At 31.8% G+C, this 19,768-nt stretch overlaps 1 protein-coding gene across 1 annotated transcript in view; it reads left to right on the top strand.

Annotated features, from left to right (window-relative positions):
• Positions 1–4,420: 4,420 nt before the first annotated feature.
• The window catches only part of LOC130898066 (homeobox protein aristaless-like), a 114,051-nt gene continuing 98,703 nt past the window's right edge, over positions 4,421–19,768 (top strand). The window contains exons 1-2 of the mRNA XM_057807112.1: positions 4,421–4,572; positions 9,113–9,370. Of these exons, the coding sequence (XP_057663095.1) occupies positions 9,214–9,370 (157 nt within the window). The 5' untranslated portion in view covers positions 4,421–4,572; positions 9,113–9,213. The remainder of the gene's footprint in view (positions 4,573–9,112; positions 9,371–19,768) is intronic.

The raw sequence follows: 19,768 nt of genomic DNA, 5'->3' as shown, positions 1-19,768 counted from the left end.
CATTATAAGTATCAAAGTATCCATAAAGGAATAATTTTCCGCTTCCAATAAATTTCAAATGTCCAAAGTCACAACTCTATTAGTCTGGTTTCATTGCCACAACAGATGCACAATAATTATCTTGTAAAACAAATTATTACTTAATTTCAACATATTTTGAAAGAATAAACCTAATTTTTAGAACTCGAAGGCTACGAAAACTCTTACCAATAAACGAAGAGCTTGCCCTTCTTGTACTCGACACGCCTGACTGTCGACGCCCTTGCAAAACAATTTATTTACTATCCATATAATGAGGTTAAGGTGATTTATGTGAAGTCTATGGGGTATCATCTAAGAGATCTAGTGATTAAGATAATGATAAGTAACTAATGGGTAGTTTGCAAATAGAAAGAGGTAGAGTAAAGTAGAGTAGAGTACCTTGACGACAGATAAAATTGTATATAGGGTTTAACAGAAAGATAGATAATAAATTGAATCGTATATTTCGAGTTAAAAATAGTTTGTTTCAACGAAAATCACCTTAGATGGTATATACTTATGCTCACAAAGATACAATTTACAGTTATTTATATTGAAATCGACGTTTCAATTTCAAAGTTTAAGCGAACCTTTCCATCAGTAATGTGATAACATGATTGCAGAAGAAGGAAACAGGGAATGGTCGATGATCAATCTTAGCGGCAGTATAATGATCGAATTTCACCTTATATACTGCTAAACTCACATTTATGTTCATTAGTAACATTGGCTTGTTGAAGCAATGGGTTATGATGATTGCAGTATTGATAACGAAGGATAATATAATCCCATCTAGACCAGGCAATGATGTTTCCGTATAAGGAGGTGATGGTGGCAATCATTAATGTACAAATATTGTATTATGTCATAGGTCCTTAATAATTGTGCAAAATTCGAATTGTTGATGCTTTGAATGTACAGCAAGTATTCTTAAGTAGTAGATAGCTAACATATACTTACCTTTTATTTTGATGTGCAATGTGTTTCAAAATATGAGTAAGTTGGAACGTTTCATGACATTCTATTGTTGAGTAGAATAAAGTTTTTTAGAAATGTGGAAGTGGTTAAAAATATCCATAAAAATTATTATTTATTTTCATATAAGTAAATATCGATATGTAGAAAACAATTTAGGGTTTAGATTCTATTCTGCTCCCTTTATAGATAGTTACTTCAGTTACCTCACATTACCATATAATTCTAGTATACTAAGTGTTATCAGAACAGGAATTTCACGTGTCGTTGATGGTGTTCTTCGTTAAAGATGGCGTTGGGATAGAAGGAAATTTGGAACTTTATGTGGCAGATTCACCTGATAAATTATAATTTACGTCTTTGTTGGAAATCAACTGCCACATTTTTAAATAGATATATTTTTTCTTTTTCTACAGTGACAGTAACTGCAACAGATTTAGCTTTAGGTTGGGCATTATTTCTTTATGTTTTAAGCTACTTCGAGAAAAATCGTTTAGTACTATACGAAACTTTATCCATTTTCTGAAACTAAACAATATCATTTATTCAATTTTGGTGCATAGATATATTTTTTAAATCAGTTAAAATGGTAGGATGATGATACAGAATCTTTCTCAAGCCATCATTTGAAAACTTAAATAAAAAGCAGTCACCTTTGTTTTTTCTACAAACTTCTATAACGTATTCTATTATCAACAACTTCTTAACAACCATCTTCAATGAATATTTTCACTTCTGTCTTTCTATACACATAAGATAGTTGTATCAAAAAAAAGTGGGCATCGAGCAATCAATACATAAATAAGGAATATGGGTTAACGGAATGCTATACTAGGGTGTATACTATACAGGGCGATGAGGTATTGTGATTTTAAAAACAACTAGTTTATTTGAAAAGTAACACAGACCAACAAACTTTTGTTTGAAAACTTTTTTTATTTTAATAGCTTATTTTAATAGATCTTATAGATTTTTATGTGCTAAATCCAAATCTGGCCTTAGTTTTTTTGATCACCCATAGTTTCCAAGCTTTATGTATTTTATTATAATACCCTTGTAGGGTATATGAGGAAATCAATGAAACACTAAGTTACATCATAAAAATGGTTTGTATTTACAGTATAGTAATGTAGTGTGATAATACAGGATTTATTTGTCAACTGGAATTTGTCTATATTTTCTTTTCCTTTCTTGTGTAACTTTTTCTGCGATTATTCGCTTGCTGAACTTCCCGGTGAAGTGACCAACAGTAATTCCCTATAATGTTGGTGTTCCAGCGGCCCTAGTAACGTTTTTCCATCACTTTAACATCCTGGTAAAAACTCTCACCTTGCTCCTCACTAACATTTCCTAAATTGTCCGAAAAGTAATCGAGGTGGCTCTTCAAAAAGTCAACTTTTAGGCTCATCAAACATCCTTACTCTTCAATATTTTTTAGCATGTTGGCAACAATAGACTTATATTCTGGATCTTTTTCATTTCCCAAGAACTTGGTGACAACTTGCTTGAAGATACGCAGGCTTCTTTTTCATTTGAAATTTCCGACAGATATATTTGAAACAAGGCCCGTCTTTAGGAAAAGCCTTTACAAACTGTTTCATGAGGCCTAGCTTAATATGTAGTGGTGGCAGGAGCACGTTTTTTGGGTCTACAAGGTTTTTGCGTAGATTGTTTGCAACGAAAAGATGGAAGTATCATAGTAGTTACCTGATGATTGTACCATGACTACCTACATTTTTCTCAAAATCTGAGCCTAATGCATATTCTGCAGTCGATTTTGAAAACTAATCCGTAACACGGAACTGAGTCTCGCAATGCTTCCGTAATTGGAAAGCTACTCTTTTCGGAAGAAAACGACTTATTTGCATGCAACTGCAAATTCACAATAATTATAAGTTGTTTTATAACTCTAATACACAAAATACAAAGATTTTTGCAGATTTTTTTAACAATAATATGATTCCTTTATCCATTCTGTTACTATGGACTAAAATAATTTCTTTATTAAAATACCTACAAACATCGACACTGGAAGTGTATTTTTCGGGGTATTTGCGCGGGGAACGAGCGCACAGATTATATAGGAGGGTGCATCCAGCGCACATTTGCAGGTATAAAGACGGTATTTTCAATTTAGATTGAAATATTTATTAAATAAAAGAAGAAAAATTATAAAAGAGTTAACAACAGAGTATAAAAGAGTTAATACTTTATCATCAATGCGATTAAGATAGTCATAGTCTTCTAACCTAACCTAACCATTCTTAAATTAAAAGGCCTTTTTGTGGAGAATTATTTTGAACCCAATACCAAAAATGCTCTCATTTTATATGATATTGAACATTTGCCCATTTTGGAATATCTTAGATGTTGCTGATGGTTACTCGTTTTGTCTTAGTGATAATAATTATTCAAAAGTTCGTATTTATGCCAAACTCTAGAACTTACTTCGGCAGATCATATTTTATTGTGCGCTCATCGAACGATCTTTCGGATTCGACACAGATAGTGTGCGCTAGATGCATGAAATGCTTTCTATATGTGCCGGTGCGTTCCTCGCACCCCATCAAATACGTAGAGTCTTCCCAAACAAAGCTATTTTCTGAAGTTTTTTGTCCCGCTTCCCAAGGTAATAGCACTAGCTGTGAGGTACCTAGCAGGACATTTGCAGAGTAGATGCTCTGCTGTCTCTATGGCTTGGTCGCAGAATCTGCAGTTGGCGTCCTCTGTCTTGTCTAACGTCTTAAGGTGATATTTGACGAGACAGTCCCGTATTAGAAGACTGGTATAGGTATCTCAATTCATTAATATTTTTTATAGGTATTGAAATAATTTCATGTTTTCCGTGATTGATGTAGGTTAGAATTATTTGTTAATCTCTGAGAGTTTCTCGTTCATATGTTATGTATTTGGCCTCTTCTAAGATGGTCATTGAAATCTGTGAAAATTCAGACGATGAGAGAACATGAATTTTCAAATAAACTTATGGACTGGATAAAAACTAAACGTGTCTGCCTGTGTGGATACATGGTATTCATCATATATTTTAAATTATTCCTCTTAAAAAAAACCAAAGAGCTTTATTCGATAATAAGATTTAATGACAAAATTGCTCAAAGAAATTGAAAAAACTTTTTAAAGGCGTTCATTACTCGCAAAATTGAAACTCCAGCGATTTGTTCATCTTAAAAGCACCAAGTCACGCATCCACAAACAAACCAGTTAATAAAATACCGACTTCAACCAACGCTCTATACATTACAATCAGAGAATAGACACTAACAAGGTTGATAATTAATGTCCGCCCCGCCTACGGGCGGATCGATCGTGAAGTCCGCCCCACTAGGCAGTACGAACTTCTGGAGTCCTGACAGGAGGCCCTCTGCCGACCGACTTACCTGAAAGTTACTTTTGCTTTTCACCTGCCAGTTGTTGTGATAATTGTTCACGTTTATGTGATATTTTTTCGCACGTTGGACATTCCACTCGTTATCGTCGGTTACGTGCTTGTGAACATATCGGGGGTGTGCAGCTTTTGGACTAGGGTGGGATTTCAGTGACAGGGAACTAAGTTTGGTTAGTACTTATACCTTCTCTTATCCTTTCTATATATATTTGCACCGAAAAAACTTATTTTTCATGATTATTTATAGAATAATTTGTGAAGTGGAGCTTTTAAAGCTTCATTTCATGATTTTAATAAATAAGTCAAGTAGGTATATGCGTTATAAAACTAACGAAAATTGATTTCCTGTGATTATTTCCACTATCTATCATTTTCTTCATCTTGATCAGTGTTTTCTTTTTCTACTTTTTTCTACCTAACCAATTAAACATAAATATAATTGTCTAGCTAGTATACCCTAGCTTTGTTATAATATACACTGTACCTATTTTCTTCTTCTCATTGCCGCATCTCATCAAACTTTATCGAAAAATTAATTGAAATACATGATTTGGAATAATAAACTAAATAATAAGTTCCACCTATAATAAGTCTATATATTAGAAATCATTTTTCAAATATTCAGCTTATCTTCAAGCCGTAATGTAATTTCTTCTGTTTTAAGTGTGGAGATACTAATCTATACTTTCAATTCTCATTTCTTTTTAAGTTTTTTCCAATACGCTCAAACAAAAATTTCGAACATCAGACAAATAATTCTTATATTTTTTTTGGCTCATATAACATCGCGACACCTTCTAATCATGTTCTCAAGTAATCTTTATCTAAATTATCCTATTAAGAGGTGTTGTAGCTACTGCAAGTTGGCACATTTTTAGATTTCACCCTTGTGTGAAATAATTCCAAACACATTCTATAGTGTTCGAAGTTGCACCGCTTGCGAGATAATTTAAAACGGGAGAATTTACTTACTGAGGTAATTAGGAAGGATCTTCGCCAAGCGAGGATGTGCAAAAAACGAAGTCGTTACCAACAAATGGAGCGGAAGATATACCAACATTTGGATTCAATATATCTCTAGGAAATAAATTAGTTCAAAAGACCTATAAATGACTATATAAATTAAGCCATTATTATTATGAATATTTCCTGGCAAAATTATAACGTGAAATCAAAGCGATGACAGTATAGTGCGAAGAATTAGGTAAGGAAACCATATCAATGGCGAGAATTTGGAGAGTAGCTTATATAGGAAACCTAAAATGATTCTCTTGGGAGTCATAACAGATCCAAAAAATGAAACTTATAATGAGGAGAAAATATCAAATGTTTCAACAGTTAAGAAAACAGCAAAACAGAAAAGTGCACTACAGAAATTGAAACAAATCGATGGGGCGAGATAAAATTTATACTGAAATAATTAATGCTGACATTGGAGAAAATGATGCCAAACACATGAGGATTAAGAGTGAAACAGAAGAATAAGGTACCATGATGTAAATACTACAAGGTGTTTTTCCCGAGGGCTAATTTTCGACTAGTTCTGCGCATCTCTTTGGGAGCGAATTCCCATTGGCTGCTTACCAGCTGGTGCGCTATAGTCTTTACATCATGTGAGGTACAGTGTCTCAACTCTGTATACCTTATTAAAAGGTAGTTAGAAGAATATTAGACTTGAATACGCAAGTAAATGGAAATCACTCACAAACGTGCATAGATTTAGTGTGAAACAGTGTAAGAGATTGTGGCACCAGAGCAATGAAAAGCTATGTAATGTTCAAGCAGAAGCTGATAAAGAATTAGTGAAAATATCAGCAATGTACGGAAGAAGTTTTCATAGAAAATGTACCTAGACAGTACAGAAAACAATATACATATTAATTATTTAACCTAATTGTCTCTATTATTTGAACTAACAAGGTTTTCAAATAAATTTAGCAAATTATAAATATTCACATTATGATAACAACTAATTTGCTTAACTATCGAAACGCAATTAAAGTTAATTATCTTCGTTCGTTACTTTGTTCATATTCGTTAAGTAGTTATTTATTATTTTTAATTTCCGTAATCTAAATACTATTCGCGAAATTTCTTATGCACATAATTTTCGTCAATTTAGATTAGAACTAATTATAATTTTTAATTTTAGCAATACGCTTAGGCTTTCAACCGACTAGGAGGTAATAACTAACCCTATAAAATCTGTTTCCTTAATTATAACACCTTATTACTCAACATTTTCATCTTTCCTTAATATTTGGTCCTGAATCTCTTATGTCATCTTTGCTTTTTGTCTTTGTCTAATATGTTTTCTTGGATTAGTACTTTCAATATGGTATAAATCTTGATCTATCTCTATTAAAAACATTGATGATATTCGTACACTAAATCTTCAACATCTTGTGACAGTCTTTAATTTATAATGGCTTCGCAGTCACAAAGTATTGTTGATCATTTTAGGAATTTATAGAAAGGGTCTCTCGCAAAACATCTCTAATTAAACACTCCTAATATCCATCTCACCCAGGTGATGTTGATGTAATAAATATAATACAAAATACCTTAATTTTTCGCCAGTCAACATTAGCTAGTACATTATCTAAACCAATAAATGCTCCTGCAGTATCACTGTACGTGATACTTGGTCAACTCCTTCTTGCATTAATATTCGAAATGATTGAGTAAATACCTTGGTTGACAATAAAGACTGTACATTGGATTAATGAATAACACAATCCGTGCATTTTCTATTTTTTTTACGGAAAGAGAACTGGAATAGACAATTACTAGGAAAGTCTGGTAGAACTATGAAGGTTTAGTGTACTTCGAAATCATTCCATATGATCGAGATATCAATACCGAGATATATAATGGTCCGCTGATACGAATGTATAAGAATTTATCGGAGAAATATTCAGGTTAAGTTAACCGAGAGCCGGCTCTTTTACAAAAAGACAATGCTAAACCATATATTGCAAAAGTTACGCGGAAAAAGATCAGCATTTAGTCCATCACATCCATGGCGAAATTCTTGCGTAGTAAAAAATTTGATTTTAGGGGAGATATTGAAAATACTTTACGACAATTTTCTGCATCTAAGTCCAAAGTATGCTTTTACCAATGTCTCAAAGAGCTTGCTGAACATTGAATTAAACTAGATAATAATATGGGCTATATAGTTCGAATGTTAAGGATTCCTTTTTGTATGATTATTTGAAATAAACAAAGTGAACATTGAAAACCAACATTGTTCATGACAATTGACGATTAAAAAGATGTTATTCATAATTAGATATATATATTGCTTTCTCCTCAATTTGATGGTGGCCAGACCACCTATATTCTTTAAAATACCCACCCTTTATTTTGACATTATTCGTTTATACCTTGTCTAATCAAGAAAGATAATAGATCAGTTTTAACGTCTATAATACGTTCAATAAATATCCATGTCGCCACATTCGTAATCGGTAGGATTCTATGTTGTGACATGGCTGTATATTATTAAATCATTGCTTATATAAATCAACATAGTATAAAAAAATTACAGTGCAACAAATCTCCGATACAAACTAAAATATCAGGTATTAAGTACATAATTGTATAAAACTTATATCGCCCATTCTTTATAAAAAGTATCAATTTGCTTCGTTATTAACGCCAGCCGAAGCATAAAGCCAAAAGTAGTGGGTATAAATCCTCCGCTCTTGCACCAAAAATCAACCGAAATGTTTCGATTTTTTATTACCAGAAACTAGAAAGCAAAAACTGACAGTCAGACCTGAGAAAGGTTTATTATATGCTATGATTTTCGTAGTCAAAAGAAAATTAATCAAATCGAAAGAAAGGTATTTTAATAAAATTAATATTAAATATACAAACACACTACGAAGCGAAATGAAGAAAAGAATGTAAAAAACCATTTAAGGAAAGGCGTGCGTGGTTTTATGGTAAACTGCAATCAATTATAAATATAAATAATATGTTTATTCAATTTAGATATTTAGGACACATCGTATAACATTTTATATGGTTGAAATGTGATGCACTGTATTTTAAAATGTTTAATTTAATCGTTTCAAATCAAGTTATACTAACTAAAATATTCATCTCGACAGTGGATACTGCGAACTAATCATTGGGGTAATTGCGAAATTACCATATGTTTCATAATAATTTACATCAATCAATAGCTGTGTGACTGAAATTAATGAGAAAATTACACGCAATCTCAGCATAAATTTATAAATGTAATATTTTGTCGAAGAATTTCTTTGACGAGGAAATTATATTAATTGGATTATGTCAATTTGGATGTATATCAAATCATAAACGGCTTTTTTATTTTTTCAAAAGCTGTTTTAACCATTTAGGCTGTTTATTTCAAGTTTTGCAAAATTATAGGTTACATTTAATGGTTTCTGACGATAAGGTATGGAAAATGATTTAATTACTAACTGTTGTTAAATTTCTAATATGAATTTCCCTACGAGTTATTCGGAGAGTCAACAAACAAATATATGTTAATTGCTATCTAATAAAAGAATATTAGGGATCAAAAAGTCTGAGAATACTAGATTGAATACGTATTTTTCTCATTCCCTCATGACTAAACCTTCTTCTGTTTTCCGATCTGGTTGTCATATTCAGGGAGATATTTTTGTTTTGTTTACTGTGTTTTTGAAATTTTGATTTCTTATTTTTTAGTTATTCTAAGTGCGTCGAGTACAAAAGCAGAACGTCCACGGATGTTAAGGAAGTGACTAATCTTTCTCAGTATCTCAGAAACATCTCCGTTGTATATACCAATGGATAGTGATTGTTTGGAAATGGACTTGACTACAAAACAAAGAGATGGGGCCCCACTGCGTGTAGCCAAATCGGTATTCTCAATAAGGAGCCTTGTCGATCTAGGAGATGTAGGGGAGAGGTTTGATGATAGAGACAATGGTACTGGAAATGGAGGTAAGTTTTTATTAAATTTTTCGGAACAAATTCGGTGCTGGAGACGTAGGATATGTTGTGGGCATCTTAATGTCTCTTTTAATTCACTGTACAGTAAAATTTATTGAAATAATAATTTACAATACGTGTTAATATTTACCGGTTAGTTTTGATACGTTTTTTCAAACACCTTCATTCAATTGCTGCAATAATTATCATATATTATAGATGCAATTAAACGATTTATTATAATTTGCCAATTAGTTTTAATTTGATTCATTTTCTAAAAATTAATCTCAATTATCATTAGTTACTGATTTTTTCAATATTTTATGAACAAATTCAATTGAATTAAGCTACAGGGTGCTTCTAAATTTATGCGACAAAATTCAAGATGTGATTGCTCGTATACAATTAAGATGAGTATGACTAGCCCACCCCTTTCTGAAATATAACCTTTAAAAGGTGATGATCAGAATTGAGTTTTTATTTTTTTGGTAAAATTTAAGCTGAAAACTTGAAATTCTCTAATTTTCGTGTACTCGCAAAGGACTAAGGTGTTTTTTTTTTATATGCAGCTATTGGTTTTGGGAATTTAAGAATAAAAAATATTTCTGAATAAAACAAGAATTTTAAGTAATAATTCTATTTCATAAAACTTCATCCTGATCAATTAATTTCATCCTCGTATAATGTAACAAAAATAGTGAAAAAATACCTGAAATTTTAGAAAAAAAAAAACTCAATTTTAGTCATCACCTTTTAAGGGTGATATCTCGGAAAGAGGTAGGGCAAAGAAATTTTGTTATAGGAAAGATTCAACTTAATTTTATACATCATTTTATATATCGTTTTCTGAATTTTGTCGTTTGAATTAAAAAAGAGATAGGAGTTGCTCCTCTCCAGGGCTCGCATGAAATCAGAAATCAGTTCATATTTTTAAAACTTAATATGTTTTTTTATTTCTGTCACCTTTCCAAGTACGATTTTTTGATGGAGTGATGACTTTTGAGAAGTTAATTTAATGTGATGAATTATTTTATTTTCCCGTTTAAATCTAGAAACTTAGTCCAGGGAATATACAATTTTTTCATAGCATCAAAATGATAATATACATTTTTTTAACAGTACATTTGTCTCAAATCGCTATCCACCAAGTCACTTTTTTGAATTTGAAAAGAAAAAGTAATCGTAAGGAGCCAGATCAGGTGAATATGGCGGTTGAATCAATAACTTACAATAACTTCGTTCGTTCGTACAAAATCAAGTTATTTGTCAAAATTTTTTTTGACAAACGTATTTATATAAAGTGTGCAATCTTGTTGGAGTGTTGTCAAGCAAGGTATTTAGTATTTTGATTAACAATCTTGTTCGATAGTTTGCGAAGGTGTTTTGTCAAGTAAGAGAATCAATGCTATTAAAGAACTATTTTCTTCAACAAATGTGGTTGTTTTTCGGCATCGAAACGTTTCAGAAAATCAGTAGAATACTAATCTGTGAAGATTCTATGTCTATATTTCCAAAATATTGTAGGTATGATCTTATTATCTCCCTTGTAAGAATGCTCCTCGAATTCAGTACACTGTTTCTACTATATTTTGATTCTAATTATAAAGATGTACCCAGGTTTCATTAACTGTGGCATTCTTCGTTAGAATGCTATTTATGAGCAAGCTTTTGAATTGAACATCATCAAGTAGCCGCGTCACTCATTTTGGAAAAAGCCTTGCATATCACTATAAGAAACACAAATATATACCTATGGTTTTGAAATATATATGGTATGAAATTCCAGTAACAGTTTCTCTGTGAGATCAAATTTATATGTCGAAATGACGATATCTTGGAAATAATTATGGTTCATTATAATGTTCAGCTCTCAATGGTATATCAACTTTATAATACGATGGTTAACGCCAAAAGCTCTTTCGATTAATATCATTCAATTTCTGTTTAGGTTTACCATATTATTATAGCAATAATAGAAATATTGTCAACAATTATAATAAAATCATTATCACTTCCATTCTTAAAATAAAATGACGAATTTTTCACAACGCTCTTTATTGCTATGTTGTATCATAGTTTTTTGAGCCCGTTAAATCAATATCTTATCATTCAGTTTGAACAACGTGTTTACTGTTAGTTGACGCCATTTTTATTACATGTACTCGTATCTTAATTTTTTTTTATTAAAGGCAATTTCATTTGTAGTTCTTAGTAAAGTTTCTCGTAAGATGATTAAAGCGTGCAAATCGACGTTGTTCTTTCATGATTTCAGTGAAGCATGCACCAATCGTGAGACAACAATTATCATTATAAGATTGTAGCGTTGTTGAAATTTTATATTTTCTAATGATCACTACTTGTCTTCTTAATGTTTTATTAATAGAGATGGTGGGAATTTGGCTTTTTTTTTTCGCTTATCGTGAGATTTACCAGGAACAGAAAGTCTTAGAAATAATTGAATTGTTTTTTGCTCGATGATTTTTATTAACAATTATATTATTCATATCAACCAAACATGAACAGAAATAGAAAATCTTCGGTGTATGAAGAAGTTTCTAGGTTGAACAAACTTTTAAACTAATCACCCAGTTTACTATCACTCACAATTACATTTTCTGGTCCTACGAGGTTCATATCCAGCTCGAAGGACTATAGATATAACCGAATTGTTGGAGTAGTAGTAGTAAACAGAGCGTATAGTATCAATTCCAATAACGGTTCCAGAAACTTCAGCTTATCTTTATTGTGTGATTTGAAAAATTGATAACCATCCAACCAACTTTGTCTGTGCTCTAATTATTATTTGTAAACATCCTAAGTAATCAACATGAATTATCCAAATTTCCATAGAGATAACGAATATATATTAAAATAGGAATTAAGCTACTTTAAACTGAAAACCAACATATCACTTAAAAACCTTATTGCTGGTCGTAAACAGTAGATGAATTCTTTTTCACATCTATCTTTCGATAACAAAAATTGGTTTAAAAAAAAAAGATGAACCAGTTCTTTGTCTATAAAAATTACTAACAGTTTAGACACGCGACAAATGCATCAGTATAATCAGGTTAGTGTCGTCACCCATCATGCCATCATCCTTTCGGATGTCTTTTATATTACATTCCAATCAGTGGCGTTAAAATCATTTCTACCATGACAAAAGACAAGCTTGAAATGTATTAAATATGGAGAATTACCAATCATTCAATCAATTCATTCTTTTTAGAAACCTCTCTATCACTTGCTAAATATTTTACTTGATTTCCAGTGTTTTGATTTATCATTTAAATGTTTTATTACAATTTTGTCACATTCTAACTTTCATTTCGTTGCTTATCTGGAGTTATTGGTGAATTTATCTCGATTATAGATATTTTGAATTATTTAATTTCTCTCTGTATTAATTCTGAATAAATTTTATCAATTCTAATATACTGTGCCACAAAATTATTGCATATTTTGTAAAATCGAAAAATGCATGTTTAAACGCACTATATAAATTTGTATATCATGTATAATTCCATCCTTTTCAATGCGTCTTCCTTCATTTACGTAATTATTTGTTATAATTTATTTTTGTTTGTTTTAACAAGGGCGAAGATAGATACTGTACATTTGTTCCGCCTCTGATTGTTGTTTGGTCTCCAAATTGACCACACAAATTTTGTTATCAAAATAAATACCGTATTTTTTGGTTAATTTCTATTAATAATCCTGTAAATATGAATTCCTAAGATAACTGAACAAAACCACTAATGGACAGCTTAGACCATTCGTAAGTGAAGTAATAAATTATAAACACCTTTTTTGGTTGAAAGTGAGTCACGTATTTTTATTTTGTATCGAATTCACGGTCACCGTATATTAAAACCACAAGTTTGAAGGAAAAATACACCAAAAATTGAACGGATTACCCTCATTTTTTGAGCAGCAATAGTTAATAAGAGGCAAGACTTATATCATTCATCATATAATTATTTGTTCACTACTGGACAGATCTTTCAACTAATCCATTAGTTGCCGGTCGACCTTTTCTTCGATTATTCGCTATCCAGATCTCTCTTAGTTCATCTCCTTACAATAGCAGATCTTATTATATACATATATTGCCCAGATCAAAATGGTTAATATAACGAAAGGTTGACAACCATACTGTAATAAATGCAGGGGCTTTTTATTCAATGACTAATAGATGGAATTAGAACATTCTCAATAACTGCTTTTACATTTGATTATAAATGTCGCGGTATGTAAATAATAGCCAAAACTGAGTAAGCCAAACATGTACAGAGGCTGTCTCATAAATAATGTCGGTTTTCATATGTAAAAATTCCTCCACCTCAATTTAATCATGTACATTGTTAAGACTAGTCTTTCTATGAAGGGAAAAGAACAATATCTTCACTTTCTTTCAATTATTCTCTTTTTTTTATTGAGGATGCAGTACGTTTTTATAATAAATAGTATGTAGAGTGCGATAGTTGTGTGCGATATTAGTTTATTAAAGCAGTTGTGGTAGCAAGGAAATTATGTGAAATTGAAGGGGAAGGCACAGTTGATGAGCGACTGGTACAGTATGTATGTATAAGGTATCATCTAAAAAATATCCAGACGAAAGAAAAAGATCGAAGAACTTCGTGGCATTGAAATCGTACCATATACAGCATTTCGTCTGGACCTTGTACCGTCAGATTGCTATTTATTCAGATAGCGAAATTCTTGCGTGGGAAAAATTTTGATTCCAAGCATTTAATCCAAAAAGTTGGTTTTACCAAGGTCTCAAAGATATTACTGAACGTTGGTTTAAAACCATAGATTACGGTGGGCTAAACGAATAATTCTTTTTGAATGATCATTTGTGACCCCATCGTCATGGTAATAGTTGTGGTTAGACATTGATGTGATATTAGATCCAGTGAACTAACCCATGGATCGATTACGAACATAGTAGCTTCTATCTTGATAGCTTGGAGAGGATTTGAAGAACGCTGATTTCACACTATTGAATTTAATTGATAACTATTCAAGAATCTCTAAATGAAGATTGTTCTTATACAATGGATAATCAGAGGGAATAAACAGCCATAAGGAACAGAATATATGGAATTTTAATTGAGTTTTATCCGAAGTCATTGAATTTTGGAAATATTCGACAAAAATGGTTGGGATACTGAGATTTTTGAAAATTGTTACTATATAAACGTTCGTATTAGATTATGCTTTTGACGCGTCATCATTTGAAATAATATGATAGAAACTTCCAATTACAACTTCCAACTTACAACTTACTTGCAGGTTGTACAAAACATGTGTTTACGTATAACAATCAAATATTTAGGTTACCCAAAATTACCGATTCCTTTTGATAATTGAAAAAGCCAGTATACTTACTTTGTTACAAAAACAAATTTTCTAAATCATTATCTAGGTACCGAAAGAACTTTATGACAAAAAGTTCAATATCCAACTAATTTTGAACCAAGGATAAATTCAGATGGTTCTTAACTACTTCTAACACAAAAAACCTTCTAATCAAACAAAACCGACGTAAGACTTGTTGCCTTTGTTTACCCCTTTGATTTTTGGGTCCCTAATTATCCACTGCTTTCCAAGGATAACCTGGGACAAAGTTTTTATGCAACTAAAAATGTGTGGAAAATGCTTTTATTAGCAAAGAGCTTCGAATACTGCAATCGAGATTTGTTATTAGGAAGCAGAAAGCATTGAACGAGCACTTTTTAATAATGATGGTACAACCCTAGTCTATGCTTTTTATAGTTGAAGGTAATGTCAAGATTCACGAATTCCTATCAAAATGTGAAAAGTACGAATTCAAAAAAATTTTAATAAGTCAATTTCACGGACAAGCAGGTGTATTGAAAATATTGAATTAACTTACCCTGCAACTGATGTAATTCCGTTTCATTGTCGTATAATAATTACTTTGTTTTATAAAATTTTGGAAAAACGGAAGTATCAAATTGGCCGTTAATCTTAAAAATTAAAATTCAATTTAAGCATAAAATGGTTAACTTTAGTCGAGGAGCTCTAGCTTTTAATGGTGTTTATTAGAAGATACTTATCAAAAGATTTTGATGTGCACTCCATATATCCCAATATAATTAATAAATAAATCAATAAAAGAAAATCTAATGGGTCAGCCTAATCACTTGACATTCACGTAAATTATATTATAGCTCCTGCACATCCAAAAAAAGTAGCACATGTTCAAGCTACGCTACCTTATCAAGTCAGTTTGATAACTTCGGAAGAAAACTATACTTTGTACAAATATGTAGGTGAAATAAAAGTTTTAAGAAAAACTGTTTCTGGAAAGTACAATAGTTCAATAGTAGAATAGTGGGCGACCAAGGACCGCTTCCTGATAAGTCCGTTGAGCCTCACTTGAAGCTACCAGAGACTGATGTCATTTGAAAATCCACTCAGGCGGTTTGGCTTGAACCTTTTGACGTTATTACGCAAGCTTTAAGGCTTGCCCAAGCCTTTTAACCGTGCCCGTGTGCAGTTTCTTACTTCTCCATGCACTGGCCATCTGGGTCGAATTTCGCTTTAATTTAAGTGGAGCATTAGTTCGACAAAAGAGGCAGAAGGCCGATCTATGTATGTTTTAGCTAATTTCATGCCTGGTATCCATCCATCTCCGCAAAGCGTGCCCTGTAAATAAACCTGCAGCCATCACTCACTACAACTCTTTTACATTCCAGCACAAGCCTGGAGCACACAGTTTCGGCTGTTATAGCTTGTGTGGCAGCTCTGTTATCTATCTGAGCAGATTGAGATAACTGTATTATGGTAATTGGGGCATCTTTCTTAGAATGAAAGAATTGCCGTATAACTTTTTTTCGAATATTCAAATGAAAATTGTGCTTAAGATGGAGTGGAGCCAAGACTAAATCATAAAAAAAATACACGAGACCATCTCACTAAGCCATGTAATCGCATTAACTGTGAAATAATAATCATTCATCCTAAACACTAAATTTCATTTTCAAGGAAAATAGTATGTTATTTCAAATTAAAGCAGGTGTCGAAAAAGAATTACAGTCAGCAACATGCATCGACGGTTTGACAGAGACGGAGGTGCACATTTTTTGTGAACACATACAGGGTGCAATATGAACTATCGTCTTGGTTGATTCGTAAAAGCTCATCTATTATTTTTTCTTTAGATGCAGGTATGATCAACACCTATTTTTTGGGGATTTGGTGGAAACTATCGCTTAAAGTCGCATAAAGATTAAATTGGGAACTGTGCGTACAGAGTTTTTTTTCTAAATAAATCTGCTGTGATGGCATCAGTATCTACATCTTTGTTATATGATCTGGTCTTTTGAATGATTTTTATTAAACTGTCTTCTGATTTTACTACACATCTTATTCAATAAGGTGTTTGTGCCTGATTATATTTTCACTGACATAGTCAATACCACATTTAGCACCTTTTCCTTGTTACTGCTGCTTAGTTTTTTTGAGATCCAACCATATAATTTTAAATACTTTCCTCTTGAATACTTGAAGCTTATCATTTCTTTATCTAAGCCTCTAACTAATATTTAACTTGTATAAAGTTTGTTTGGATTATGTTTTTTGCTGATTAAATCCTTATAATGATGTGATGGCTGAATGCTTAGTGATGCTTTATCTACATGATAATGTACAAGACATAATAAGAAGAAAAGCATTTTGTCAGACGTACATACAGTAGAGAAAAAAAATGAATGAGTTAAAGTTATAGAGCTGAAAATAAGTAATAATGAAAGATATATCCAGACCTGAAAGAATCGTAACTGCTTCTGATACGATTTTTATTATTGATTGGATTACATGCTCCTTTCATCTCCCTTTCAGCTCTAACCTCCGAAGAACGTACACTTTTTCTCTAGCCTAAAAACGAACACATTTTTTTCAAATTTATTTAACATGGAGTTCAAAATTCAACTTTTCAATTTGTTATTAAGTAGTACTGGGATCTAATCAACCACATAATTATGCCGAATACCTCAAATTATTATTATATACTTCGGAATCAGTCACTTCTTCTAAACCCTGATTTGAAACCTAATAGAAATCACACTAAAATGCAGACATTTTTCTTCTTTCTATCTAATTATCCTCCATTCTTCGTAGCATAATTACCGCAATTTTTCTTGATGTCATTTATTATGCCGGTTATTTTTATTCCTTCTCAGAATATAGAATAAATCGTGACCGCCTATGGATGAACGTGATTAAAAAAATATAACTTAATAATAAAATACTGTGGGATCCGGTCGAATTTAAAGAAATTTCATCTAGTCATCTTAAATCCACAAGGTTTTGTTTTATATCTTATTGAGTTTTAATATTGGATTTGGTTGTAGAAAAAATACCTACAACGGTGTGTAGCGGAGAGATTTCTCTCTTACGACATATATTTCTTCTATTTTTATGATAGTTGAGTTATTTCAATTCGTTACGTTGAAATTATTATTCAAATATTTGAATAAACTGAAACATGTAAAAAATTTTTCAATTTATATCGACTAGTTAAGAAAGCTTCCGGATTAGAAGAACACTTTCTTATGCTCTTCAAGTCTTAATTCAATCCGAATTTGATTTTATTCTTTATTGTACTTTCATTTAAGAGCGATATAGTTCAATTAATATTTCAATAAATTTTCCTGAAGAATGCTGGATTAAGTATAAAAGAAGTTTGCTTCGATCGTCCTCATTTGTGCTACTTTTTCCGTTGAACAATTTTCATGTTTTCGAATTAGTTCACTGGACACAAACTGCGGAAAAATGGCGGAAACATTTTGAACTTTATATCTTGTAATTCTTTTTACTATTTTATATTGACGGATCTCTATTTTCTAAATTTTTTCTATTGATACGATAAGAGACAAGTTTAATAACGTTGTTATAGAATCCTTTAGAGCTATGAAGATATTAAGTGTTTTATTTCATTAACACCAAGAGCACAATACAGAAGGCTGCCAGTCTGATAAGCGAAAATGGTGAATCAATCAGGCAGCCTTAAAACAATAGCATCAAAAACGAAAAAAAGTGGTAATGAGTTAATAACAAGGCACTCTTTTGATCCTTACACTAGAGTAAGCCTCTGCTGGGTAGCTGGACAATATAAATTGGAATGGAAAGGCAAGGCAGATTGGGTTGCTAAAGGTGGGACGAAGAGAGAGAATGCCTAAGAGATAGTGTTACTATCGATGGAATCGTTAAAAGATGCTACTGACACAGGATATTTTATTTAACAGAAGTGATTATTTATAGACGAATAGGTCAAGGATCAACGGAAATAATACAAAAAAAAATAGATGCCTCAAACATTCAATCCAGAAGACCATTGGACATTTTACTGTACTGCACAAGATTCCAGAAATGAGAAATGACAAAGAACAACTATTGCTAAAAGTGTAACGGTGAATTGCTCTACCGGTGCCATGGAGAAACTGCGTTGGAATATAAGCTATGAAAGGGTAAACATAGGAGGAAAATGTAGAAAATAAAGGGTAACATAATAGGCCTCATTTCTCCAAGTGAACCATGACCAATATTGATCGATGTTGCCAGTACTAACCTAAATTAGCACATATTTTATTTTTTCCATAAATAATCAGTTTTCATTTCTGAAATCAAAATTAAAATTCAAAAAAGTTGAGGTTGATTTACTATTATTTCAGTAGATGAATTTTAGTGCAAATAGCAAAGTGTTTTGTCGCAACAACTCGCGTCGTATTATTATTATTATGTAATCTAACAGGTCTGAAAACGATGTCTGGTTCATATTTTTAAATGATTAGGCACGCCGTAATATAAATTTTGCAATTTATAGAACGTCTCTAGCACTCATAACAGAGCTGATATAAATTTTTCAAAATGGAATATTTTTGCTCCATTTTCTTTTCTTCTTACAACGTTTGATTACGTCACCAGTACCGATCGAGTTTTGTTCGCCACACTACAGCAGCATCCACTCTACGTTGATTTGTTTCACCATCATATGCGTTGTGTAGTATTAGTCGTATTTTTGGTCAAGATATCGAAGTCTCGATTGATAAAGATTCGTTATAAATATTGTACCAACACTATTACTGCATCATATAAAGTATTTTTAAGTATCCCTAAGGGAGAAAAATTACGGAAAAAATGATGTGATGCAATAAAAATGGACAGTAAAAGGAATACCGTTTTATCAAGTACAAGATATCGGTTTTTGTTCAAAGCTTAAAACTTTAGATACAGGCTAGCTTGACGTATTATTGAAAAAATAATGTAGTAGTTTCAAGGTGTTACTTGTGATTTCATTTTGTTGATTTTTTTGCATTGGTCTGGCGTTCGTACGGAATCTAATTGGATATTGTTAAAGAAAAAAAAAAGAGGCACCAC

This window comes from Diorhabda carinulata, chromosome 1 (assembly GCF_026250575.1).
Source record: "Diorhabda carinulata isolate Delta chromosome 1, icDioCari1.1, whole genome shotgun sequence".
NCBI classification, from domain to species: domain Eukaryota; kingdom Metazoa; phylum Arthropoda; class Insecta; order Coleoptera; family Chrysomelidae; genus Diorhabda; species Diorhabda carinulata.
The sequence above is the reverse complement of the archived record's forward strand: the minus strand, read 5'-3'. Positions and strand labels throughout refer to the sequence as shown.